This window comes from Amblyomma americanum, chromosome 5 (assembly GCF_052857255.1).
Source record: "Amblyomma americanum isolate KBUSLIRL-KWMA chromosome 5, ASM5285725v1, whole genome shotgun sequence".
Classification (NCBI taxonomy): domain Eukaryota; kingdom Metazoa; phylum Arthropoda; class Arachnida; order Ixodida; family Ixodidae; genus Amblyomma; species Amblyomma americanum.
Window position 1 is genome coordinate 127,358,705 of NC_135501.1, and position 27,333 is coordinate 127,386,037.

General features: G+C 47.5%; 1 protein-coding gene across 1 annotated transcript; it reads left to right on the plus strand.

Moving 5' to 3' along the window:
* LOC144135006 (uncharacterized) lies at positions 1-27,333 on the plus strand. Its single transcript, XM_077667784.1, has 9 exons — positions 1-136; positions 893-935; positions 2,899-3,047; positions 5,605-5,694; positions 8,536-8,568; positions 9,865-9,894; positions 11,960-12,040; positions 24,585-24,635; positions 27,145-27,333. The coding sequence occupies exons 1-9, from the start codon at positions 86-88 to the stop codon at positions 27,193-27,195; spliced, it is 579 nt and encodes a 192-aa protein (XP_077523910.1). The 5' UTR covers positions 1-85; the 3' UTR covers positions 27,196-27,333.

Sequence of the window (27,333 nt, forward strand, 5' to 3'; positions counted from 1 at the left end):
ATAGCCAGCCTTGTTTGCCTGGTGGAATTTCGTGGCATGTGTATTTCGTTCATTTTTTTTTCAGGAGTGCCCTAATATATGAAGGATGTGCCTGCGGTCCAGAGCTGAGATCGTCTTACTCTCCGTGGTCTGTGGGGTAAGGATACCTGCGACGTATAGGTAGACGCCCTGTAGTCAGGAAAGAGTGGTTCTCATATCTCGTGTGTCAATATTGTCGCGCTATGGGCTGGTTTGTGGTCGAGCACAATGAGCGGTACACAACACGGGAGGAACAAAACACACGAGATGAACATTGCTTCTAATACCGGGCTCAAGACATTTGTAAATGACACTAACACGGTACTGCGTAGGAGTCTATCAAGCGTAGTTTTCCTGAACTTCACCAACGGCCCCTTCCTCTCAGCTGCTACAGGAGGAAGAGTGTAATCCAAAGTTGGTATTTCCAGTTCGAATTTTGAGAAGTCTGCGCAGTGTGGTGAGATGCTACGCGAACATGTTGACAGTGATAGCCTACTCTTCCTACGCGCTGCAAAGTATGACATAATATTGTTCATGTACTTAAAACTCACAGTTCTGACAGCCATAAAAAAAGGCCGATGTGGTGTACGAAGGGTTGAAAATAACCGCAATAACTTTTAATGTTAGGCGTCAGGCTGAATCGGGTAGCAGCGGCGCAAACTAAAAGCGTGTGTCCGGAATTTTTCGGCTTACTTGCACGGAGGGAGCTTCAAGTTGGAATGTTTGCACGCAAACATCTAATTTCGGTAAAAAACTGCGTGACTGAGGAAGTATCCTTTATATGACTTTCACGCAGTGGGCTGGATTTGTGTTTTGGTTTCGACATTCGACCATGCATTCTTTTGTCGTCATTGACGCTATTTTTTGTTTTCAGGCGTGGAACCTTAACGGCGTCTACCACGCTTTCACGTCGCCCAGTGAGTGTGTCGTTCCTTCTTTTCTGATATTACTGGTGTTTTAAGCTATGCAAAACAGACAGAAGTAACAAAATTTGGACAAGCATCCAGTTAGCCAGCCTGACTTTCAGAAGAAGCTGCCCAGTTTGTAACCGGAGGCTAAACTAAAGAGAACCACGCTGTTGCTCTTCTGAGTTAACCTAAAATTCAAACGAACATTAACGAAGCTTGGTGGAGCCAGTATACAACGTAAAATTGGAAGACTAGTGTCAATGCGCCGTTTAATTTGGGCAATTGTGGACGCTCGGGACAGCGCCTCTCCTATTTTTTTCAATGCCAGTTAAATACGGTTGACCGGACCAATCATAGCCCTCTCGTACCCTCCTTTCTGCTGCCCTGTTGGCTAGCCCACGCGCCTGCTCAACGGCTTCGCGGGTTCGCACTCCTTGGTGGCACCCCACGATTCGACATGGTAGAGGCCAAGCAGCCGCAATTGGCCGCATGCAGCTTCAGAGATCGGTACAGTAAGACTGTCCTAGATTCACTCCAGTCAGTCCACCTTGCTAGCTCCGCGTCCCCGCACCTAAATCGAAGCGTCGGAAAGACTCCCATTGCGAAGCGAGCGAAGCGGCTGGCATTGAAAAAATTGATGGGCCTTTTGGGTATCCTTGGCCGGCGAGGACCGAGCGAAGCAGTTTATTCGCTTTCACAATCGCACCTCTATGAGAAGGGGCAAAGTATCTTCACAGAATTGGGCAAAAACCTTATTCGGCGCTCCCGTACATAATCGAAGACAGCATCACAGTTGGCGTCACATTTTCCCTCCTTATTCTGCGCGGTGCCGACTTCTATGTTTATCTCCTGTACCGCTGCACTCCGATCAGGTTAATCAGCGTACGCACTTGGTCCAGGATCACTTCGACAGTCTAAGCGAAACGTATTTATTTCGTTGGCGCTTAGAAGAAAGCGTTGGCAACCAGAGCGCCCGTCCCCCGGAATGCACATTCAACAGTGTGTACCGTCCTTGCCAAAAGTGACTAGGCTGCATGGTTTGCTTCTTACCAGTACAGTGGTGCCAGTATAGTAGAGTGTCTGTTCGGGTGAGTCGGTATGCCATGATGAAGCATTTACCGCCTGCAAACGAAGACGAACACGAAGAGGACAACACGTGCTCTCGTGTTGATGCGCACGTGTTATCTTCCCGTTCGTCAGTGGAGAGTGAGCCATTGAGTGGAAAAAGATACGGGCTTCAAGTAGTCGTTAAACAAGTGTAGAAAGGAACCGAAAGTCGTTTTAATCGAGGGCAGCACAGGGGGATTTTATGGTTATGTTTGTCATGGCGTTATGTAGAGTGAAAAAAATATAACCGTAAAATAATGACACGGCTAATTTTCCAGTTTAAATTCAACCACCACGAACAGATTTTTAATCACCTTCTACGCTTCCCTTTCACCGGTACGCGCGTATGGGGCAGAAACGTGAAGGTTAACGAAAATGGATGAACTTAAATTGAGGACAGTGCAGGCAGCCATGCAAAAGTAAGTGTTATATGCAGCACTCAGAGACAGGAAGAAAGCAGAGTGGGCCGGGGAACAAACGCGATTCATGAAATCCTATCCGAGGTCAAGATCAAGAAATTGGTATAGGCATGGCATTTAATTCGAAAACAAGATAACCGGTTGTCGTTAACGGTAACGGACTGGATTCCAAGAGGAGACAAGCGTAGCAGGGAGTGGAAGAAAGCTAGGGCGGATTAGATTATGAGTTTTGCAGGGATAAGATGGCCGCAGACGCCACAGTTTAGGTTAATTGCAGAAATAAGGGAGAGGCGTTTGCCCTGCAGTAGGCGCAGTAAAGCTGGTTATGATGATTCTTTCCTCGGTTTTAGCTAGTATCGCTTTGTTTAGTGTACTGAGTGTATCTCTAATTTCATGGCGACAAAATTAGTGCATATTATCGTCACCGTGGCTCGTGCTCGGCGCAGACGCGGCGTCTTACCAGGAGAGCATCGCGGACCTGGCCACCAAGCACCAGAAGCCTCCCCTGCCTGGACGCGTTGTGATGCTGGTGCTGGTCGTGGAGGGCACGCTCGGTCTATGCGTCAGCGTGCTGCTCATCACCGCCTGCCTGGCCGTGAGTGCCTGATGCGCGGAGCCAACAGCTGCTCTCCTAAAGCAGTGTGTTTAAGCAGATTAAAATAAGGACGAGACCACCGATAGCGTAAATGGCAGTCGGGAAAAACATAACACAGTTTTGAATGCCAGAATAGCGTAAATGGCAGTCGGGAAAAACATAACACAGTTTTGAATTCCATAATGATGACAGTATGTGATGTGAATGTTTTATAAATCTTATATTTCTTTCACATTATCATTTACTCATAACTAGAGCGAGACACTACTAGAGGAGGAGGAAGAAGAAGATAAGACTTTTATTGTCGGCATAGAGTTGCAAGGAATAGGTCACAACAGGTGGAATCGTTCGCTGAATTAGTCAACACGAAAAGACCAGTTAGACCATGATCGCAAAACAACACAAGAAGAGCTCGGGCAGGAAGGCAGGAGTAAAGAAAAACAAAGCATAAATTTCACACAAGCAGCTGTTTTCTCTGTGTAATATTGCACAAAATGAGGCAGGTAGGAACCATAGTAAAAATGTTGGCTGACATAAATAAAAGAAAAGCTGCTGTCGCCTGTCTCTTCGATTAGACTATAGGTATGCATCAAATGCATCGCAGAAGAGGCCTGTGACATTCCAGGAATCCTCGTAAATGGCAGCCACGCTTGGTTATTCGCCAAGGCCATTGGCTTCTCCGGCTTCTACTGATCGAACCGGGAAGCGCGCTTAGTTTTCCTGGCTTGAAGAGCTGCCACCATCAGCTATTTCTCTGTGAGCTGAACGATGCGGCGCTTGTGTTGGAATTTTGTAGCTCAGAACGAACGGATGAATGATGACGAACACGACTAATTAACCGATAGAACGATAGACAACAAACAAGCACACAGCGCGGGAGGCTGTGGCAGTAGCCGAGTATTCTAACGCATTAGAAAACGACGACGCTCCATTAGCACCGGCAGTGGCTCGAATCCCTCTCGCCTTGAACTTTTTCCTGATGGATACGATTTAGACGGAAAAGTTCTGAAGTTTTCGGATAAGTTTGGTGAGCGGTTCGGCTGCATGTTCGACCCAAGGTTCGGTTTCACGTTCGACTTCAGGTCCACCCCAGCTCGTGGACGATGTTCTTTCGAATTTCTCGAGCATAAGAGATAAAAGCATTTCACACTTGCCACAGCCTTTGAAGCTTAGGTCTGTTTTGTGGGCGTAATCAAAGGCGGCTTCTGTGCGGCGGATACAGTGGAACGCTAGTATCGGTGAGTAAGCGCGCTTCGAGGTTACCGAATTTTTCCCACACGCATGTTTAGTTGTTTTCTGATAGGCTCTTTGAAATAAAGATAAACATCGTGCAATAAAGAGCTGGAACACCAAAAGAGAGAGGAATAATGGTGCGAGTGTCAAGAAGACCTTCTGAGAAGGAAGCGACCGCCGGCGAAAGGAAAGGACGGGCGAAATGTTGCAGGGTACTCAGCTAACAGAGATGAAATGTGTGCAATAAGGGCATGCAGCGCTATAACTGGAGAGAAAGTGTGGATAACCTGCTGGGAGGGCGACCATATTTCGTTGCTGTTTACAAGCTAACAACAGCTTGTAGCCCATAGTAGAGAAAGGGCAGGCGGACGGTTCCTTGACGTTCACAATGTGAGCAAGGGGGTAGGAACCCTCACGGTGCTTGACAAGTTTTCGACAAGAGGACCTTTCTTCGTCTGGGCAAAGCTTTCATCACTGCGGGATTTAAATAGGTCCTTCATTCAGAGGACGAAGGTCCTATTTAAACCCAGCCAATGATGAACGCTTAGCCCAGACGAAGAAAAGTCCTCTTGTCTAAACATTCGCAAGGTTTTCACTGCTTTGTGCACTTTGTGAACAGCACATAGGGACAGTTATTGTTCTCGAAAACCACTGACCCTGCCGTATTACCCATATTATCAATCACAATATGAAGCAGGACTGAACATGAAAATCTCTACTGGACATATAAAACATCTTCAAATAGTTAATAATAATAATAATAATAATAATAATAATAATAATAATAATAATAATAATAATAATAATAATAATAATAATAATAATAATAATAATAATAATAATAATAATAATAATAATAATAATAATAGTAATAATAATAATAATAATAATAATAATAATAATAATAACAATATAATTGGTTTTTGGGGAAAGGAAATGGCGCCGTATCTGTCTCGTATATCGTTGGACACCTGGACCGCGCTGTAAGGGAAGGGATAAACGAGGGAGTGAAAGAAGAAAGGAAGGAACAGGGGCCGTAGTGGAGGTCTCCGGAATAATTTAGACCACATGGGGATCTTTAATGTGCACTGACATCGCACAGCACACGTGCGCCTTAGCGTTCTGGCTCCATAAAAACGCAGCCGCCGCGGTCTTCAAATAGTTCCCGTGTGCAAAAAACTGCCTCAAGGAGTTTTCTTCGATTTCTTCAGCTTCATTCCTCAGCCGCCAGAGGCAGCAATAGATGTAAAGCACAGATATCAATAAAGGCTCTTCCGCATGCACCGTCGATGCTATAGTCTTAATTATTGTTTTTGGGGTGCAGGAAAGGATGGACATCCTGCAGGCCACCCTGCAACTCTGCAAGTCCAGGATCCTCCTCAACGTCGTCATCTTGCTGGCGCTCGTAATCAGGGTGAGCCTTTAGCTGACTCCGCGGCTCTACATAATGTCTGCTGTCCGTAAAAAAAATCAATTTTATGGCTCTTTATGAATTTGGTCACGCTTGCTGGGCAGAAAAAGACTGATTTGTAGCTAAAGAAACGCAGTTTAAAATAAAACGTTTCCTTCTCATCGCCAGGTTAGAAATTGTAACGTCATGGCCGAAATTCACTTGGTGAGCGCCGCTCGGAAATGAATGGTCGGGGAGACTGGGCCACAGCAAGATAATATTTACGTGGGCACACAGTGGCGACGCCGTGGGAAGATAAAGTCGCCTGGTTCTACTAGGCGCCTCTAAATGACCCTTGGCTAAGGGGCCAATTCCGCGCCTTATTGGAACCCATTACACAGAGGAGAACATGCGCCTATTGTTGACAAAGCAGTAACTCAAGACTGGCGGCCTCTCGTTCTTTCGTTTGTTCATCCGATCCTTGGCCCGCTCGCTTGCCGTCACCCCTTGCCTTCGTCACTGCGCTCCTGCCCGCATATAGTGCCCTAAAAATAAAAGAAAAAAATTTAGTGCACGCGTTCGGCGCGGTTGTGCTGAATGGTGGCCGGTTTGCCAACCGCCAAAAAACAACAGTCGCGCGGTAGCGTGTGGTTTCTATTCCAATCTGGTAGTTAATGTATCATTTCTTTTCTGCCGCCAAAGTTTCATCCTTCGGTGGATAGAAGACGCTGCGATCAAAGGCCCGGTTTGGAGGTGCCTGAGAGATACATTACCTGGCTGCTGGCACCCAGTGCGTTTCGCGTGCTGTATCCTCATCTATAACTCTTGCACCGCGATCTGGACCCGGTCATGGACATAGGGAGAAAAAAAAAGGTGTTCGCGTCACCGCAGTTTGGTTGTGTGAACAGTCGTTGGGGACGATACCTGAATTTCCCGGCTTTTCGACGTTATAAAAGCTGCGTTTGCGATGCAGTAGGCCATTTATAGTTAGTAGATATATGTAGTATATTGATACGAGCTTACTTCCATTGGTCAGCAATGTCCATTTAATTTGCATAAAGCACCTGTTCACAACACTCATGTCTGGGTCTCCAGTGAACCGTTTTACTGACGGCGGACTATTAATTAAAATGTCTAGTGCCGGTGCTAAGTATCAGCTCTCAGTATTGTGAGCCGTGAGCAGATCAGTTGTTTGATGTACTCTTGAGTTCAGCCTATTAGTGGCTCATGTCGAATATTCTAGCAAAAAGTTTCAGGAACGAGGCACAGAAGAACACTCATGAGATGTTGGTGCCGACTACCAGCTGATTTAATATCTAGAACCACTCATGTACCCAAGTGCACTTATACACCAGTGGTGACAAAAGAAACGTGGTAGACTTCACATTTTACACTGCTGCACTTTTCAGTTTATCTGCTCCATTGATTTCCTGCAGGTGAGCTTGCTAGACTTTAAAAATTAAACGAGCTAGCGATAAGGGTAGTTTGCTCTGCAGTGTTCTTTTGTGGCTTGTTTCCTGCCCTGCCGTTCACAAAATTCGTAATAATTAAAGGCTATTGGGGAAGCCCACAGGTTGCCATGTATTTGGCTGCTAACAGCTGGAAGTCCACTTGAAACTTCGGGCTCTGGACGCATTTCACGTAGATAATGGAGTACCAGTTCGTCGATGCTTATGAGCCTACTGCCGCCAACGCTTGAGGAGTGTTGTCGGTGGCGTTGCGAAGGTAACCCTTAGATATTAGGTAGAGGACATTCGTTATCGTTTGCGCACACTTAAGCTCTGGGGTGACCTCACCGGAGGACGTTGAAATGGGTAACCTTGGGCAAGACGGGACGCACCAAAGTAGTTGGGAGACATGTCATGGTGTACGAGGCCCAACGCCATATTTAGCTCCCTTACTTGATTTTTAACGCGAGAGCGTTTGTACCCCCATTTTGGGAAAAACTTTTCGGCGTTGGAAAAATGAAAATTGGTCTTTGGGGGAAGGAAATGGCGCAGTATCTGTCTCGCATCTCGGTGGACGCCCGAACCGCGCCGTGAGGTGCCGAAATGGCGGCTCCGGAGTAATTTTGACCAGCTGGGGATCTTTAATGGGTACTGACATTGCACAGCACACGGGCGCATTTGCGTTTCGCCTCCATCGAAAAGCGACCGCCGCGGTCGGCTTCGAACCCGGGTACTACGGCACACTAGGTTAGCGCCTAACCACTGAGCTACCACGGCGGGTGAAGGCGTCGGCGTTGGCGACCGTGTGAAGCGTCGCAGCCGGAGCGGCCGGCTGCTACAGATGGTGGGCCACCTAGATGTATCTACTAGTTCACGTGACCTTGTGGCGTTATGACGACGTGTCCACCGAATTGTGAGCAAACTGACCACCGCGGTAGGCGGCCGGCAGTTTAATTAGTGATGGGCCGCGAGAGGTTGTTCGGGAAGAGCAACCTGGTTCGCACAAGCCCCACTGGTGGCAGCACCTGCCATCGCAGAGCAGTGACGCATCGCTTAACCACTCTATCACTGTGCCAGGAGTGGTATGAAGACTCCCACAGATTTATGAATGTTAAGTACAGAATGACCAATTCCGCCCATATGGGCCTTAATCCGTTAAAGTGGAGCTTCAGTTTCCCCTCCAATTTTTTTCTTGTTGATGAGTAAATTACTGCAAGAAACGATATTCATCTAAGAATCAATACATTGTTGAACAACTCTTAGGGTTGAACTTCGCGACCTTCGAAAACATTTATATACGTGCGTTTTCAGAAGATGGGAAGTCTTCTCGTCATTGCTGTCATGTTTTTTTTCAACTGGTTCTGTTTCTTTCTGCTGAACTTGTAGCCGGAATGCCATAAGACGTTGCTTGTTTCAGATTCTTACCGGACATTACGACCTGCCGGGCGACGTAAGTAATGCACGCTTTTTCGATATACGAAAGAAGGAAATTTGAGTGCATGGAGCCACTATATCCCGGTGCAGAAGCGACTCAGTTGCGCGAGGCTTATTACTTCACGTTGACTTAGGCGAGTCCTGAGGGAAAATCCTTCAAATAAGTAATTTATTATATACGCGGGAGCTAATCGTAGCCAGTGAAATCGGGTAACACGCATTAGGCAATTAGACCTAATGCGTGTTCGGTGATGCGTTGGTTGTAACAACGCTCTGCACGGTGTGCTCGTTGTATCAGAATTGATGCCGCCGGATGTCCATGTCTCTGAGAGCATCGATCTCTAATTATGCTCGCTCCTCGGGTAAAGGAAAAAGGAGTTTTGTGGCTTTTTCTTTTTCGAAAATTGTTGATAGACCATGATAAAGCTTGTCCCGTTGCGCCAGAGGCGCTTGAGTGTTACCCGAAACGAATGAAATCTTTTTTTTGGATTACTTCTTTTCTTACCTGCGCGTTGCTCCGAGTCCCGGGCAACTGCAGGTGCAGGTAAACGCTAGCATAAGCACCCAACTCCTGAAGAAGCACTGGCTGATGAATCTATCTACGATGCTGCAGCGAAGAAACAGAGGACATTTTACTACACTGCGTTTTTTACGCATCTGTGGTCTTCATAGGGAGGAAACCGAATTTTTTTGAACTGTAAAAGGTACAGTCGAGGACAGAGTTAAACAAGGCGCAGTTTCTCGTTCAAAATATTCTTTCGCGTTGCGTAACGGAAATGCAAACGTTTGGTGCCTTTCTGCGCTAGGGCAAAAGTAAATGTTACTTGGTTTGCTTACAACAGCCATTACTTTTCGCAAGGTACTACGTGAGAAGCTTTCAACTGCATTAGTGCGGTGCATATTTTTATGAAGAAGCAGAAGACCGAGTATGGCAACGAGTATGTCACCCTTTCGTCGTTTACAGCTTCCAGAAAGTCGGTGTTACACCTGCCCTCAACACTTTCACTTTAACCAAGCTCTACCCTGCACCGTGGTCGTCCCACCGTTCTCCTCTTCAAAGCTCCTGGGCAGCTAAAAAACATTTTTCCAGCGCTCGCGAGGCGTGTTGATTGAAGAGTCGGGTATCGAAGAGTGGTAGTGGTTTTGTAAAATATATTGTGGTTTTCATTATTTGGGTGTACAATAATTGCATTTTACGCCTATAACACAAAAAAACAGGGCGGAAGACAACAGAAAGAAACTAGTTTCTCCGGAGTCGTTGATAAAAATACAGAACTGAGGTGAATCTAACATTTTTTTCCCGCGTTCGCAGACGTTTGACCGCATGGATTACCCTATGGGCGTAAGTACCCCATTTTAAAAGTGGTTGGACAGTTTTCAAGTCACGTTCAAGGCGGCAATCCTGCATACATTTATATATCTACTGTGGCACATTACTTGTAATACAGCTCTACCTTAGCCATGTATCGTGTGCGTGTAGCCATGTAGCCATGAAGGTGTACTCTCCTGTTCTGCTGCACGTGAAGCCGTATTGAGCGTTGCAGCAGCATATGATTTAGCGTGCCAGCTTCATTTAGCGTATCTGCGTGCTCCTATTACCTCCACGTATATGGGAAGATATGCTGTACCGCCTAGTTGTTGTACGCGTCGATAATGCATCGAAGTGGACATGTACTATGAGGGTTGTGTTCTTGGTGGAAGGCTCCAGAAGAACTTCTAACGCTGGGGTTCTTGGACGCGGACCGATATTCCAGAGAACAATGGCTTGTTTCCATTTCTCCGACATCGAAATGCTGCTGGCGCAGCGGCCCAACACCGTAGCCCCGAAGCAACTATTGCGGGTAATCACAAATACGTCATAACAAGCAAGTGAAACCTTAGCACCAGTATACAGCTTGGTCGGGGTATGGGAAGCGTGACGAGGCACTTAGAAAATTGCATAATGTGGCCGCGCGAAACGCACTTTGTCATTAATAAGAAAAATCAGATACGTTGGAAATAATTGGTCCCGGAATGTACATGCAATTCTTCGCATGCTCGATCAGATACCCAGCAATCGGTTACCAATCGTGTCAAATGGGAAGCAAGCAAGCAACCAAATGGGAATTACTTGAGCCAATAATTAAAATGATGTCTCGTCTGTGGCACTGTGATTCGAAACCAGCCCCTGGCGCGCACTGTCTTCCGCGAAAACATTTCCTGGCAGTGGAGCTTTAGCTACCGAGCCGAAACTCGCCCTGTACTCATGCCCAGCGTAACGTAGTCCCCCCTTGCAACTAGCAGTTTTCTCTCAAAACATAATATGTTGTTAATATTCTTTATTTAAGGCGTATTTCTAACAAAACTGCCGACTTTGAACATTAAAATGTAAATGAAAACTCAACGAATTCGCTATACACTTCTCGTTACAAGAAGCGTCCATATACGGCTCCACGGTCACGTGGTTGACCACATGGTGCAGAACAGCTGCCGTCTGCACGACGCCGGGGCTGGTCACGTGGTTCGTCACGTAGTTGGTCACGTTGTGCGGAGCAGCTGTTGCTGCCGGCGGCGCGGCGCGCCGGCGATACCGAGCTGCAACAGCTGTGCGCATGCGCCGTGTCAAGTGGGGCGAAGATGAAGAAGGAACGCCCAGCGAAACGGAGCGGCGTACGAATGAATTTGCATTTCAACTGAGCAAGTTCCACTCGGCCAGCTCACTCGTACCACTCCAGGTTTAACGAGAGTTAAACCACCACCAATTTTTCTGTTCGTAATATGTAGACTGTCTATAGAAAAAATTCTACTAAATATGTATGGGCATTAATGTATACCTTGTCTATAAACTGTCTATAGGGTTTCTATTGCCTATCTCTCTATAGTCTATAAGACTTCCATATAGAAAATTTACGTACATTTAGAAGGGAGTTTACGAACAGTCTATACGCTCTCTAAATTATTTTTGTAACAGGAATAAATAGTTACGAACGCTGCGCCGCTATAGTCTCTTCTACATCGCCTTTGTTACTGCCTCGACTGGCGGTATACCTAGGGCAATCTGCATACTCGCTTGCCCCTATTTAACTTTCTGTCGGGAGATTTGCATATCGCGTTCCACGACCGCTACAGCGATCAGCTTCTGCGGGGAGCCATTGCGCATGCGCAAACTCGCGCCTATCGCTTGGGGACCAAACAGCGCATGCGCGCTAGCGGCGCGCTGAAGTGGATCGCGCTCTGCTCAACCTCTCTATGTTGCAGTCACAGACTCATCACAATGATTTAAGCAGTATGCGTCACACCTCCCTGAAGAGCCTCAGACGTGGTTTTCGCTGGTAATTTGGTGAAGTATCTCTTGTCTTTACAAGCTTGGTGGATTGTGCTGAAATTCGCCCATTTGTGAAATGAACCCTTTTCTGACTGACACCTAGGGCTATCTGGGAGACCTTGGCCGGCGAATCATTTACCAGCTGATGGGGGAGTCACCTTTCCCACCTCGCCGGCAGATAAAGGTAAAGTGTGGTCATATGTTCACCTCTTTCTCGTGCAACTCTCGTGCGCTTGTAATGTGGCTGATTTTTCATATACATTTCCATGCATCCGACTTGTCGCCTAAAGCGTTAAGCGCGTGAGGCGATAATCAGCGGCTGCGTACTGCGCGATGGATGAACGCGTTAAACTTATGGTTGCTGAGGCACTGCCGCTCGTCGCATCCCTCAGGTGCGAGTTTGCAAAAATTTTCGCCCACCGCCTGAAAGTGGGTCGCGACATTTAACAGAACGCATTCGGTGTACTTGCCAGAGTTTTCTTTAAACGAGATTAATTGCCTCAGGGCATCAATGGGCGAAGGTGTGATGAAGGATGCAGTAGTGATTAAAGTAATGGAAAAATGTAGGCTTATCTTTTGAAGTCCAGTAGTGAGCGAAGGTATGGTCCCTGCGTACAGGCACTGTATAAAGCAGGGTTGCTCGGAGAGAGAACCGCTACCTTCAGGTGCCGGATCTTTGTAGGCTTGAGAGCTAGGCAGTCATAAAGTAAGTGGTGAATGTCGGCTTCAATGTCCTCGCATTTTTTTTCTAATACTCGCTGCGTCATCACCCAAGCATCGAAACGTTTCAGTGAAAGCCAGCTGTAAAGAGTTTTGGAATTAACAATGGTGCTGTAGGGTGCAGCTCTAATTCGTTGCAATTTTCAACGGCTCAAAAATTTGGCTAGGCGTGACTGGCAGTGGTCCTAGGGTCTATATATTGTATAAATCACACTGTATTACTGAAAAAGGATTTTTATCGCCGCTTTTGTCGTGCTTCATGCGGTTTAAGGTCCTAAAAGCTACGTGGTACAGCAGTTATAGCCGTCTGATAACGCGAACTGAAGCTGCTGCAACAGCGTAACACTGTAAACGCGCCGCTCTTGCGCCAAGTCTCGTCGTTTCGTGCGGGTGTACTCCGAGCGGTAGCCATAGGCGACGGCTGCAGCCATCGTCAGTGCTCGCAGTGCAAACTTGAAAGCCTAGCGACTAGAAAGCCTGGCGTGTATTTAAGCTCATTCATGAAAAAAAAGCATAGTTCGACCCGCGTAGTCTAGTACATAAAGTAGATGGGAAAACCAGCGTTATTTTCTGTATGCCCATTTTGCTTCATTATTTATCACCTCTGCTGCAATGCGCTAGATGTCGAAAGAACAAGTTCCCGTCGATGAGTGCAACATTCAGTAATAAAAAAAAATCTAAGAGTTGAATGTTCTATGGTGTTTCGAAATTGGCGTGACTCATCACTGCTTCAGCAAGGAAGCCATAATTAAAGGTTATGTAACTTCTATCCCTGCAGGCAAATATTTCAAGCCGAGCTACAAACAAAACGCATTCATTGAGGAAAGAGAAAAAAATCAGCGGTGGAATTTTTTCGCTTCAAGCTGGCTGCTCAAGGACGACTTTGCGCAAATGCATGCCGGGTTCCTTAATGCCGATGGTTTTCTTTCCTTCAATGTGAATCGGAATGCACCAGTCTAAGCGTGCGGTACAAATAGTTGTGCAAATAGTTGTACAAATACAGTTGTGGTTTGAACAGAAATATTACAAATGAGCGTCGTTCTTAATTGGACAGAGGTGTTTTTTTTTTTTTTTTTGGCGTCAGGAAGCTATTTGGATCTCTTGGAGTTTTGGATCTTACTGTAGTGGCAATGTGACCTTCTCCGTCGAGTCCGTCTTTTACACGGGCTAGTAGTTAGCCAATACAAACAACCAACTCAAAACGTCACTGCCTTTCTTCACAGTCCTCGCCATCTTACTCGTGTTGGTACGGCCCGTAGGCGTAGAGCACACGCACTCGCAGTTCGGGACCTCGCCTTTGCTTTTAATCAAGCAATGCATGATTGTCACCCTGTTTTCTGGCCAAATACACAAGCACGATCGCCGGGACTAAAAAAAAAACTTGCGAAGTTCATGTTGTATTGAGAGAACAAAAGATGAAGTGACAATAAGTCTCAAAGAACTTTATAGGAGAGGACGTGAAGAATAGAAATGGACATTGAAGCGAATATGCGAGAAACCAGAAATGAAGATGTTCACCAAGATTATCCTTCGTGAGCACCCAGGCTGTCTTCACGGGGATAGGAGTAAAAAAAAATTCTCTTAAGTAGCGCACACCGCTAAAATTAAGAAATCATTGACCGTTCCCACCAGTATTGCATGCATATAGCCTTTAGATTCACGTTGTTTCCTTGAAAGAGTGAAGAGTATTTCTATTAGAAGTGCTGGTCTGCTGCGAACACATTTGTACCATCTTTTTTTGCGTGTTAATGAGCACGCGACGTGTCCCATACGCGGCTACCACCAGTACATCGGTGAGTAGTTTATATATGTCAATATTTGGCAACCTGCTTCGTGTATACTTGTTCGTATTGGAAGCCTCTCGCTCATTCACGCACGAACCGGCAATTGACAAACCCTTCTACACCATCTACCAGAAATTGGGAGGAGGGGGAGGTATTCAATATACTCTTTTCAGGCCTGAGAATAGTTACCGAATATAAATGAACTGGTCGTCGATGTACTTTCCTATGCGATATTTATGCCGACGCATATCAGTATATTTCGATTTTCTAGCTCCATCCGGCATAGCGAGTATGCCCTTTTCAGTCTTCCGTATGTTGCCTTCGAAAGCACTTAACAAGCTGCGACTGTAGTACACCAACCGAGGAACGTTGTATTTATGTCTGTGTAGAAGCGAGCGGCTTCTTTTATTATTGCTAAAGCCTTAGATGGCTCACTTACGAGGTCATATCCACAAAAAAGTGTCTGCAAGAAACGGCGTCCTGCGACGTCACGAGCCGACGAGTCACGCGCCGATGATGATGTCTCATAATTAACGCTAATTAATAAGGTAGTACTAGGACTAATTAGTATAATAAGTATTGACATATGTGCGATAGGTCATACGAGGTCACGTGACAGCGAAGTAATATGCCATCATACCTAGTCACGTGACGACGCTGTAATATGACATCACACCTACTCACAACGATGTAATTTCGCGTCATACGAGGCCCCCATCCACCCCACTTCCACCCTCGTTTCAAGATTCATATGGATCCCACATTACTACACATGCGCGCATGACGCACTACAAAGAGTGCCCACAACCCGGTCCACATTAATGACATTCGGATTGTCCAGCAGGTAAACGTGCCAGTTCTCATGTATGACATACTGCAAAGATCATGCAACGACACATGCCTTTGACTCTCGAGACGATGGCGATGATGATGAACTCTGCAAACAGTGTCTTTGGATATCTTCGGCGCAACCTTGCTCTAGCACCAAGTTCTCTCAAATCGCTCGCTTACAAGACTTTCGTCAGACCTAAACTTGAATATGCTCATTCTGTCTGGGATCCCCATCAGATTAACCTAATTAATACAATTGAGTCAGTTCAGAATCGTGCCGCCAGGTTCATCTCATCTGTCTACTCCTATCATACCAGCATCTCAGGTCTGAAATCACGATTGCAGTTGCCTACACTAGTCACCCGTCGGAACGCAGCACGTGTCTGCTTATTTCATAAGTTCTTTCACAACTTTCCAGAAGCCAACCGATTAATTCCACGTGTGCATCGCATTTCCCGCCATAACCAACCGGACGCTGTTTACCCTGAACGTGCACATACCACCACATTCCAGCAATCATTTTTCTTAAAAACTGCCCGTGACTAGAATAACCTCTCCGCCGAAGTGGCCACCATCATGAATCATCGACTGTTCATGACCACTATCGAGGAAGCCTATTCATCAACATAATTTTTGTCCATTTTTCATTAGTGTATAATATTTTTTACCGTGTTATCCCCACCCCTCATGTAATGTCCCGAAAGGGACCTTTGAGGAAAAAATATATAAATAACAAAGATGATGCTAGCAGTGTATCCTTATGAGTCCGGGGAAGTCTGGTTTACCGCTACCAAATTAAATGTTGCCAGAATATTGATTAAATATAGTACATTACCCAGCAAACCAAGACAATTATTGTGCGGGAAATAATACCTGCAAGTAAATATTAAGTATGATGATGTTGATGTTCCTGCGAGGCCAAGACCCTCCCCTGTTTGCACCACTTCTCTCCAGGTGGCATTGGTAGTGGTTTCGAAACCCTGGGAATTCTCCGATGACTCGATGAACCCCCGGAATTTTGCAAGAAAGGGCTATATTACGTCTTCGAAGACTATGCGAACTATTCAAATCAGGTGGGTCAAAACAACTGGCCTAGAGTGGGCAACGTGAACCGCTATCTCTGTCAAGAGTATCATGGCTCTCCGCTCGAATTTCCCCGCAGCGAAATATTTTTCCGAGCCTACCCCACCCCGGAGGAAAAAAAAACAAAACAAAACGAAACCGCCTAAGTACTCATACGTGTGAACAGAATTCTGAGTACCGTTTCTTCAACCAGTCTGAGACAACCTACTTTAAGTCAATCACTCGTTTTCCTTGAAAACTGAACTAATCAATGGTACGCTAGTATCCCCGACGCTTTTTACCCACGAGCACCGCGCGAGCGTTAAGCGAAGACGTTTAAGGTGAACGATGGGTCTCTGCAACATAGTTCATGGAAAGATAACGTGTAGTGCCTAGTCGTCTGCAAGGTAGACCGCCAACCTAACTGATCCCATACGAGGCATGAAAAAAAAATGATTAGAAACGTGCAGAAAAAAATCGCACACTAAAAACAGAAGCGAACAACACTGTGCCCCATTGAACGTCATATTAGAAGGATTGAAACAGCGACTCAGCAGGACAGCGCCAGCACGTAATCCATTATATTCACTCATCTTTATTAAAAAAAGAGGAAAAGGAATCAGCCACCGCGCCACCATACATTCATTATAGTTGTGCATTTTTTGACCGCTGCAACACTGTTATAATGGCGCGTTCACCACGTGTTGCGGTGTTTCGGCATAATAATTGAATTTCCGAGAACGAACAAGGAATCGGAGACCAAAAAAAGGTTATTCGAAAGGATATAAAAGTGAAATTATGTTTTCATCTGCTTGCATTACGGAACGGGAATATACAGAAGTAGCGTGAGTTTCGAAAGGGGAAGTCATCGGTCAAAAGCTTCGAAGGTGTTATACAGGGGTTTTCTGGCTTCGTGCTTTTTTAATGAAATCAGCAGGTGTCCGTGTTAGGAACCGCCTGAATCACATTCTCTTGCCTGTGCCGACAGCTCCAGTTTCTCTTAAGTCTGTTTGTTTTGTACAGCAGGATCCCCTTTATCCCCTTTATTCGAACGCCGCCGCGGTGGCTGAGTGGTTAGGGCGCTCGGCTGCTCGCCCGAAAGACGCGGGTTCGATCCCGGCCGCGGCGGTCGAATTTCGATGGAGGCGAAATTCTAGAGGCCCGTGTGCTGTGCGATGCCAGTGCACGTTAAAAAACCCCAGCTGGTCCAAATTTCCGGAGCCCTTCACTACGGCGTCTCTTATAGCCTGAGTCGCTTTGGGACGTTAAACCCCTTAAACCAAACCTAAACCAAACCTTTATTCGACTTCAAGGGAAGAGCCGTGACGTCAGCGCCGGCAACGAGCATGAACACGAAGCAGTCTCGCTTGGGGCCATCCGCACTGCGACGAATTTATTGCGTGCATGTTGGACTGAACTTATTTGTTTGCGGTATCAAACAAAGCTACCGCGGGTCAACGTGAGTTACGTGTTTTGCGCGCTCCCGGGAGTTTGAGCTGACCGGCAGGCAGCCGAGTGCTACGCCAGCGGGGAAAGGGGGAGGGAGAGGGGCGGGATTTGACAGTAACACACCTTCCGGGAAGACCAAAGGGGTGCGTCTTCCTGTAGAGTCGGGCTGAACGGACATTACAGCGCAGAACCGAAAGCGAAGAAGGAACTGTGGCATCCGGTTGTCCAAACAGGGGAAACCAAACACCAAGCTTCATTGGATGAAGACTGCGGTGATGCGCTGCAACTCCGCTTCGGAAGCGGCACTCGTCGGAGTAAGACGTGGCACCTGCAAAAAGTCTTGACCTTAACATTTCGACCTCACTTTACCTCAAACTCATGCGTGAGGTTAATGTCTGATTTGCTGACCTTACTCACGAAATTTCGAGCCATCGTCGACCTTACTTCAACCTCACCTCACGACGTGAGGTTGAGGTCAGTATGAGGCTGAGGTCGAAACCTCATGGGGTTGGCGACCTCTGCTTAAGCGTTCTTTCTAGGCGCCGTGACGAAGAACAATACTGTGTAGAATGAAGCAAGTGACATCTTTTGCGGTAGCAGATTTGAGAGCCGACGTTTCGACGTAGCGTCTGAGATCATCAACGGCCACGATGACCCAGCTGGCCATAAATATCAATGCCGACGCGGTCAAAGGGTCGACCAGGGCAACATAACGGCTGCAAAGGAGCGGCGGCGGGCGGGGTGGTTTCTTGCGACGTTGGCAGGCGGTGCATGACCGAATGTGCTGACGTATGTAGCGGTACATACCTCAACAGTAATATTGCAGAAGAAGGCAAGCATACGTTTTCATTACACCTGCTTGGCCGCATTGTGGATATGCATAGAAAGGTGCGCAAATGGCAGCATGGAGGTGTTGAAGAATTACCAACAGCCACTTCCGCCCGTCGGAGAGGTAGTTACGTGTGTATAAGAAGTCATCAGGAACGGCGAAATGGTGGGCTTGGCGGCGAAGGGTCCGGAATGAAAAATGCGGCGAAGGATTGTTAAAGAAGGTGAGCAGCGAGGTGATCCAAGGATCCTTCAGTTGTTCGGAGAGCATGTCAGCGACGTCGAATGACGAGAAATCGTAGGCACGGACGAGGGCAGAGGTTGAATCGCATGGGAACGGTGAACGAAAAAGGGCGTCGGCGTGCTGCCGGCTAGAACGATAAATGGCCTGAATATCAAACTCCTGGAGACGTACAGCCCGGCGGGCGAGTCGGCCCGAAGGATCTTTGAGGGAGGACTTCCAGCAGAGGGCGTTACGGTCTGTGACGGCATAGAAGGGCCGTCCGTAAATGTAAGGTCGGAACTTGCAAATCGCCCAAATGAAGGCGAGACATTCTTTTTCAGTGACAGAATAGTTCGATTCCGCCTTGGTGAGCGCGCCGCTGGCGTAAGTGGCCAATTATTCCGGATACCCAGACTTTCGCTGGGCAAGAACTGCACCCAAGCCCACACCGCTCGCGTCAGAGTTAATTTCTGTCGGACGGGTGGGATCAAAATGGCGAAGGATTGGGTGGGGGGGGGGGGGGGGTCGAGGAGACCAGCAGGCGACGTAAAGTGCTGAACGCGGTATCGCAGGCTGATGACTAAGACAAGAGGTTCGGCCTGCCGGCACGAAGCAGCGTTAAATTGGCGATGATAGAGACGAAATTGCGGATGAAGCGGCGAAAATATCAGCATAAAGTTAAAAAACAGCACAGTTCTTTTAAGGTGGTCAGTTTGGGAAAGTCAATGACCTGGCGAAGTTTGGCAGGGTCAGGAAGAACATTGTCCTAGATGACATGGCATAATATTGTCAGCTGCGTAGCACAGAAGTAACATTTTTTCAAGTTGAGTTGTAGCCCGCCGTCAGTAAGGCATGTGAGTACGCGCTGCAGGCGCTGCAGGTGGGAAGAGAAATATACTGAAAAAAACGACAGTGTCAACCAGGTAACATAGACAAGTTTCCCATTTGAGGCTGCTGAGAATATCATCCATCATTATCTCGAATGTTGCTGGAGCACTGCAGAGGCCGAATGGCCTCACACTGAAATATTGATTTCTTACAAGCCGTCTGCGGTGACGAAAGCAGTTTTCAGCCGGTTAGCGACAGCCATCGGGACTTGCCAGTAGCCGGAGCGTAAGTCGAGGGACGAAAAATACTCCGCTCCCTGCAAGCAATGCACTGCATCTTTGATTCGGGGGATATACATCCTTGCGAGTGATCTTGTTGAGGTGGCGGTAGTCCACACAGAACCTGATGGAGCCATCTTTTTCCGTCACCAGGACAAGAGAGGCCCAAGGGTTGTGAGAGGGCTGTATAATTCCGCGCTGAAGCTTGCCGTCGACATTGTCACGGATGACGCGGCGCTCACTCGGCGAGACGTGGTGCGGTCGCTGAGGCAAGGGGGCGTGCGTACCATTCATTGTTAATAGCCAGAGAGACGGCCAACGCGCGGTTCAAGGAGGGCTGGGAAAGGCCGAAATATTTGCGGAAGCGGTGGAGAAGTTCCAAGATGTCGTCACGGGAAGCGGGCGGAAGGTCGGGAGCGATGGTACGATGAAAGACGTAAGAGGGAAGCGGATCGGGCGCAGTTGCACAACAGGCTAGGGCAGTAACTGGGAGACAGGCACGGGTATCGGAGAACTCGGAAGCAAGAGCAGAGTCTAGTTCTTCAATAGAGCCGAGGTATTCGGCGCGAAGAACAAACGACGGGCAAGAAAATGGGATGGTGACATAGATGGCGCAGTGGCCGTCGGAGATCGTGAGAACGGCGAAAGGAAGCAGAAAGCGGCGGTGGCGGGTGGCGGTTGCGGTGGGTGTGAAAAGAACAGGGCTGCTGAGGTAAGAGTAAGTTCGGAGCGGAACGAGGGCAGAAGAGAAGGGAGGTGTGTCGGTGTCGGCAGTTACAAGAAGCTTAGCGGAGCGCACAGGCAGGTCACACAATGAAACTTTACACACGGGAGAAAGCGCAAGTTCAGCACGGGCACAATCAATCACAGGCGCTCTGCACAACAAACTCGATGGCATAGGCGACGTCGTTGATAGAAACGCGGACCGTGCAGGCTGCGATGGGATGAATGCGCTGAGAGGTGGCCGTACGTAGTCAAAAGTCAGACAGCGGCGTTGTCATCTTACGAAGTTCTGATCCATAGCGCAGCAACAAAACAGGGGACAAACACAAGCGCTACAAGCAAACTACAAGCAAACACAAGCAAGTTATGTTTTGTTGCTGCGCTATGGATCATAGCGCATACCCACTAGCCCGAACCATCACCTTACGAAGTTCGTGGCGAAGGGCGTCACTAATCACTGACACGGCAGCACCCGTGTCGACGAGCACGAGAACGGGAAGCCTTCAATAAACACTGCAATCACATTAGCAGGAGGAATCTGAAGACTTAACGAGTTCGCAAAACACGCATTTCTTGCCTCCGGACTGCGGCATTCAGTTTTCCTCTGGAAGGGGGCCCGGGCTGCAGAGGATTGAAGAAATGGAACGTCGGCGAGGTGAAGGCGAGCGGCGAGTAGGGTACTGGGAGTGAAGCGTAGATGAGCCAGAAGAGACACTAGGCAACAGCGGCTCGGAATTGTAGCGGAACGTGCACACGGCATCCCCAGAATGAAGAGATCGGTGACGGCAAAGACGTGCAAAATGACCCGGAAGCCCGCAAGAGTAGCACATTGGCCGATTGTCGTCGGTACGCCAAGGGTTCGTAGGGTGTCGGCGGAGTCAATGAAACGGGGCTGGCGGCGGTGGCATGGACAGCGGTGGAGCATAAAAGGCCGGGCTGCTGCGGTAGGTGGCAGAGGTGGTCGAGCGTCTTGTACTGGTGACTGCTTCAGCATAGGTGAGCGGTGCTGCCACAGGGTGAGGTGGGGGCTCGATGGCAGAACTGCAGCGACCTGCTCCTGAATAGCACAGCGGACACTGGGCGCTAGGGATGGCGCCATGTCGGGAGTAGGGCAGACGGGGTCGGGAATGTGATGTAGCGGAGAAAGCTGGCGAGCGACTTTTTCACCGACGAAGTCTTTTACCTGCTGCATGAACAGGGACTGCTCAGAAGACGAGCCACCAAGGGCCAAGCCAACAGGATCCTCTGCAGGCGCGCCGGACTCCCGCGTACATGAGCGTTGCTTTCGTAGTTCGTCGTAGTTCTGGCACAGCTGGATGACGGTAGCAACAGTGCTGGGGTTCTTCCCCACGAAATCTGAAAAGCTTCATCGGCGATCCCTTTAAGGATGTGGTTGATTTTATCAGTTTCTGTAATAGACGGGTTGACACGCTTGCACAAGCCAACTATATCTTCATTATAACTAGCGAATGTCTCGGCAGGGAGCGGAGCTCGACCTCGAAGGCGTTGCTCGGGGCGAAGTTTCCAGACGGCGGGGCGGCCGAAAACGTCAGCGAAGCTCATCTTGAAGGAGGACCAGGTGGGAACATCGGCTTCATGGTTGCGAAGCCATAGGTTGGCAACGACCGTTAGGTAGAACAGGACGTTGCTGAGTTTAACGGAATCGTCCCACTGATCATAACTGGTGACGCGCTCGTAGGAGGCTAGCCAATCGTCGATGTCTTTGTTGTCGATGCCATAAATAGGGAAGGGTCACGCTGGCGCTGCTCCCCAGAACAGAGGATGGTGGTAGGGATGGGCTGCGATGGTGCTCTCGGAACTTCTGACGAAAAGCGTTCCTCTTAGAAGTTCCAGGAGGAGGACTGGGACGCGAGCCGAGACACCTCCACCAAAAGTAACGGTGTTTATTCGAAGCGCAGGTCGGTTTTCGTTGGTCGAACAGTGACACGACAGACACACTCACAGGCGTCACTCGAAATTCCAGCTGCACTTCTACTTCTGCGCTGCTCTGCTTGAACTGCTGCCGGTCGGTCCCATTACACATAAATGATAGTACTACGCAAAAAAAGGTATTTTTTATTCCTCCGAAACTAACGAGGAGAAATAAGGCATTTTACTAAGTCACATGCGTCATGATCACACACTCGAACAATACTCGGGAAAAGAAACTGAAAAGAAACTGCATTTTTAAATTGTATACGAGCGATGACAGAATATGCTAGTCTACTCTAAGGCCCTATGCACTGAACTGTTCTTCACGAAATGAGGAAAGTCTGTAACATGCTCATGTTTGAACTAGGGTTTTACAGGTGGAAAGAAAGATGCATAGTAACCAAAACTGAATCCCAATAAGAAGCACTTTCTAATATTCAAAAATAGCTTAAATTTGAGTTTCCGGTTGAAACATTAAATAGAAAATGTACTGAAGGCGGTTTATAAAGGAAACACGCCTTTTAAGCTTCGAAACGTTGTGATTATCGTTTCAAAACTCGAAAGTACCCAGCAAGGGCGCCTTCCATTGCTAATTTGCCCTGCATTAATAAGGTTTCTCAGTGCAACCTTTCTCCGCATACTCAATGGTGCTGTACATTTGAAGATTTATTTTATTTAAGAAAAAAGATTTTTAAGGTTTTGTAATTGTAGAGAGGCACAAAATACGAACTAGCGATACAAAGCTTGATCACGTGTTCGCCAGCATCTGCGAGTGTATCGACGCGACGCGGCGCTTCTAGATTCAGAAAGGAGGCAGTTCACGCTATAATAACATAAACACCTTAGGACTAACAGTGCAGACCGTAATGGTGGCAAAGCGGAATGGCCGATTGCTTCGGGCATGGGGCTGCTAGCCCAAATTCGCTACGACATTGGTCATTCTTCTCTCTGATATCGGCATCCAGGTTCGTAACTTTATATTCGCGGCAGTTGTTGCCGCCTGACGTTTATCGGGCACACCTTCAGCACGGTTTTCTGGCGGATGCATGCGATCCGGCGCATAGCCTCGATTAAAGATACTCCGAACGTTAAGCCTGCTTCCGAGCGGGAAGTGGAGCCCCGGAACTTTCAGTTTGGAGCCGGACGCGTCGCTTCTCGACTAGTGCAGGAAGTGAAAGAACGTCTGTGCGCAGTTGCCTTGTGGTTGCTGTGTGACGTGTCACTCTCTCTAGCCTAGAGGAAATAAGCGACAAAGCGAAGCAGGTATAAAATACCTCCTATCTGCCTTTCAGTTATGGTCCCCCAGGATCTCTCATATCTGCAGCTTCGGGGAGTTTATGAGTGCTAAGCATATGGAATAGCTTTCGGAGATTGTAAAGAAAGGGCGAGCTTTTTTTACTCTTTTCGAAACTCACACCTACGCACACCACGGTAATCATCAACATAAGTCTGACTACGCCCAGGGCAGAGCAAAGGCCTCTCGCAAGTCTCTCCAATTAACCCTGTCATGTGCCAGCTGCGGCTGCCCTATCCCACAAATTTCATCTCATCCGCCCAACTAACTTTCTTCCACTCGTGCTACGCTTGCCTTCTCTTGGAATCCAGTCCGTTGCCCTGATCGGCCATCGGTTATCTTGCATACGCTATACATGCCCTGTCAAAACCCATTGAACCCTCTTTGTTGCGACTAAGATGTCATTAACCCGCGTTTATATTCTCTGACCCACTCTACCCTCTCCCTTTGTCTTAACGTTACACCTGTCATTTCCTTTTGCATAGAGAGAGAGGAGAGAGACTTCACTGAAACAGGTGATGTCTGCCTGGTTGTGCCTTTTCATAGCTCGCTGCGTGGTCCTCATTACTGTGGTACAACACGGTAATTCGCTAAACTCCCCGTAACCTTTAGACAGCTTCCCAGACGCCTACGCGTTCGCATCTACGCCGAACAAGTTGTGCGCTTGCAAAACTGTGCTGATGGCCCATAACAAGAAATGAGCGCGAGCTATCTGTCCTTCCGGAATTACTATCGACCAAAGCGCCATGCTCAATGTTCTGTATTTCGTGGTGCAGATGGACCACTACGTGGCATCCGTCTTCTGGGGATCATGGCTCATCCTGGACGTGAGTGGCTGTGCATATGTAGCCGAGCGTTCTTTTTTTACTGTAATAGCAGTGTTTGTGCAAAAAAAGATTAAAAATATAAGTTGAAAAAAGAACGCAGGTGGTTCTTTCTCTTTTTTAAAAATTGCTGCGATAAACTGCCCCACATGAACTTATTGTCCATGCAAAAAAAAAGGACCCGCTGTCACCACACGATTAAAGAACACGCCACTTCGGGTGCTTGATTTTTGAATTCCTTTATGTCCAAAACTACGAGCGTCCAGAAACGTGCCTAAGGCCCAAAACCGAGAATAGCTGTTTTCTAATGAGAGGAAATCATAGTTTCCTTTGTGCGCAGCTCCAAACCAGACGTGCCTTTTTTTGAGGTAGCAGTTGTTCCACAAACCGGGTCTGGCGGTGTGAGCCGTCGTCGAGCCGCTGAATACAGCAGAAAGAAACGGGTCGAGTAATTATAAGGGTATTGTAATATCTATAAGGCTCGATTATAATATAATCGAATGCTGATTATAAGGTGGTCGTAAATCCTGAAGCTAAGAGTGAAAGACTTAGCGTGCAAATAAGCGCTCAACGCATTGCAGCCTGGCCTACCTAAAGTTATAGTGGTGGTGGCGCTTATGGCGTTATGCACTATTTTTGTCTTTTCACAAATACTTTGCCACTGCAGCAATCTGGCCAAAAATTATATTGGTGGAGGCGCTGGAGGTGGTAGGCACTATTTTTTGTCTTTATTTTAACGAATGGTTTGCCATTGTCCTACGTGCAGTCAAAGGTTATCGTATGATTTAAAGATAAAGTTTTCCGACTCGACATTGGTCGTTCGAACAATAGGAGTAATTTGAAAAAGGCACTGATAACAGGAGAACAGGAGACGCTGGGTGAAAGGTAAAATTTCACTCACAAGAAGGACGACCGCTGCAGCGCTTATCTCGATTGTCAAGCGCTTCTAGTTATGTTTAGTCGACTTCATCAATATAAATGCAGCGTAACTACATTGAACTGAGAAAGAACAAAATATGTCGGCGGCAGCGACTGAAAACGGTATGATTTCTAATATGAAGCTGCGCCAATGTAATCGCAACAATACAATTTGAGTCGGAAGGAAACAGCTGTTTTTTGTGCTTTTTAAAGATGGCGTCTTCACCGGTCTTCGCCTTTGCTTGCATAATGCAGGATGCTCTCCACATCTCCATCTCAGACCGTTTCAAAGTTCAGTCTGCACTGTGTACATTATGAAGTCAAGCGCGCTAAATAATTAACTTGCAACGAAGGACCGTTATGCACTGTCATCTTTACCGTCTCTTGTCTCTTGCTTGGCCACAACTCTCTGTCAGGTGCACACTGTTCCAAGACACAGAGTGTGTTGTTGCTGCCGGGACGTGGCTGAGCCAAGGTCTTAGGTTCACCTGGCTCATGATTTGTTTCTCAAGCCAGTCTTAGAGCTGTAAATTTTTGCGCCCGACAGCGCTGAATAGGTATTGCGTCACAAACCCACAGGATCCGCTGCCAACTTTGTCACGCCGCATAATAAAGCAAAGCGCGTGTATCTAAACCCAAGGCTTTTACTTCTTTCGGAGGAAAGCAGGGTAGGTGGGCTAGTGGCTGGGAGGGAAATAGTAAAATGAGCGCAGTTATTTCTTGATGTCAAGACCTAGCAACACTGTACTTGCAGCCTCAACAGGAATAGATGTTCGGCCTTTCGAACACTGCCGTGGCCCTAGCGTCCATTGTTCTACTCGTAGGTGTGGTCCGGGAAAAAAGCAGTGGGTGAATGGAAGCATTGCACCCTAGGCGACCTTGCTACTCTAAAATATTTCACAGCCATTTGTGCAGTGTTCACAAGATTTTGCGAGAACCATTCAAGAACCTGTTTTTCGGACTTTCGCGCACACACCACTCATTAGTAATGAAGTCTTCCTCACTACAGCGTTGTGTACCGTTTCACTGGATACAATTCTGCAGTATCTAGCGCCGGGCTGGGCGTTGGAAATAAAACAATGTCTATTTATCTCTCTGATCTGAAAAGAACCATGAACTGAACTCAATTACTACGAGAACCGTAAAATAACTGCCATCTTCCATCCCACTGTTTAATCTCGGATTTACACATTATGACTAATATATGATCCCTCCATAGAGCAGTAACGAAAAGTGGTTCATTTATCTCCGCTGGACTTTCTCAGCCCTGGTTCGTCGCAATATTAAGCGTTTTATGCTTCATACGTTGCGATCCTAAAATAGGTAAAAGTTGCACAGTGCTTAGTCCTTCGAAAATTAACAACGCTGCTACCGCGATTACTTTCTAAACGAGCAAACATTACTCCCTGAGCAACTCTAAACTGATTACCCCAGTTAGTCCGGCCAAGCAATAACTGTTTGTCGCGTGGGCAAGTCCGATCTACTTTGGCTTAGAGCGCATTCATTTGGCACGGGTGAAGCTGACAATCATGCATTTGTCTGCATTATTAGTTTAGCGACAGCTGTGACCTTTCTAATGCAATGTCCCGTGCAGGTGTACGTGGTATTGCGACTAGAGAGCTACCGGAACAGACACAAAAACTGACGCAGCGCTTGCCGGACCAACGTCACTGCCAGGCCTCTGAAAACCACCGCGGGGACCGCCATGTTAGTGCCCAGCGCTGATAGAGGCTGGAAACGACTTCAGGGGGACCAGCAGAGCGCTGCCATTTCATAACGAATA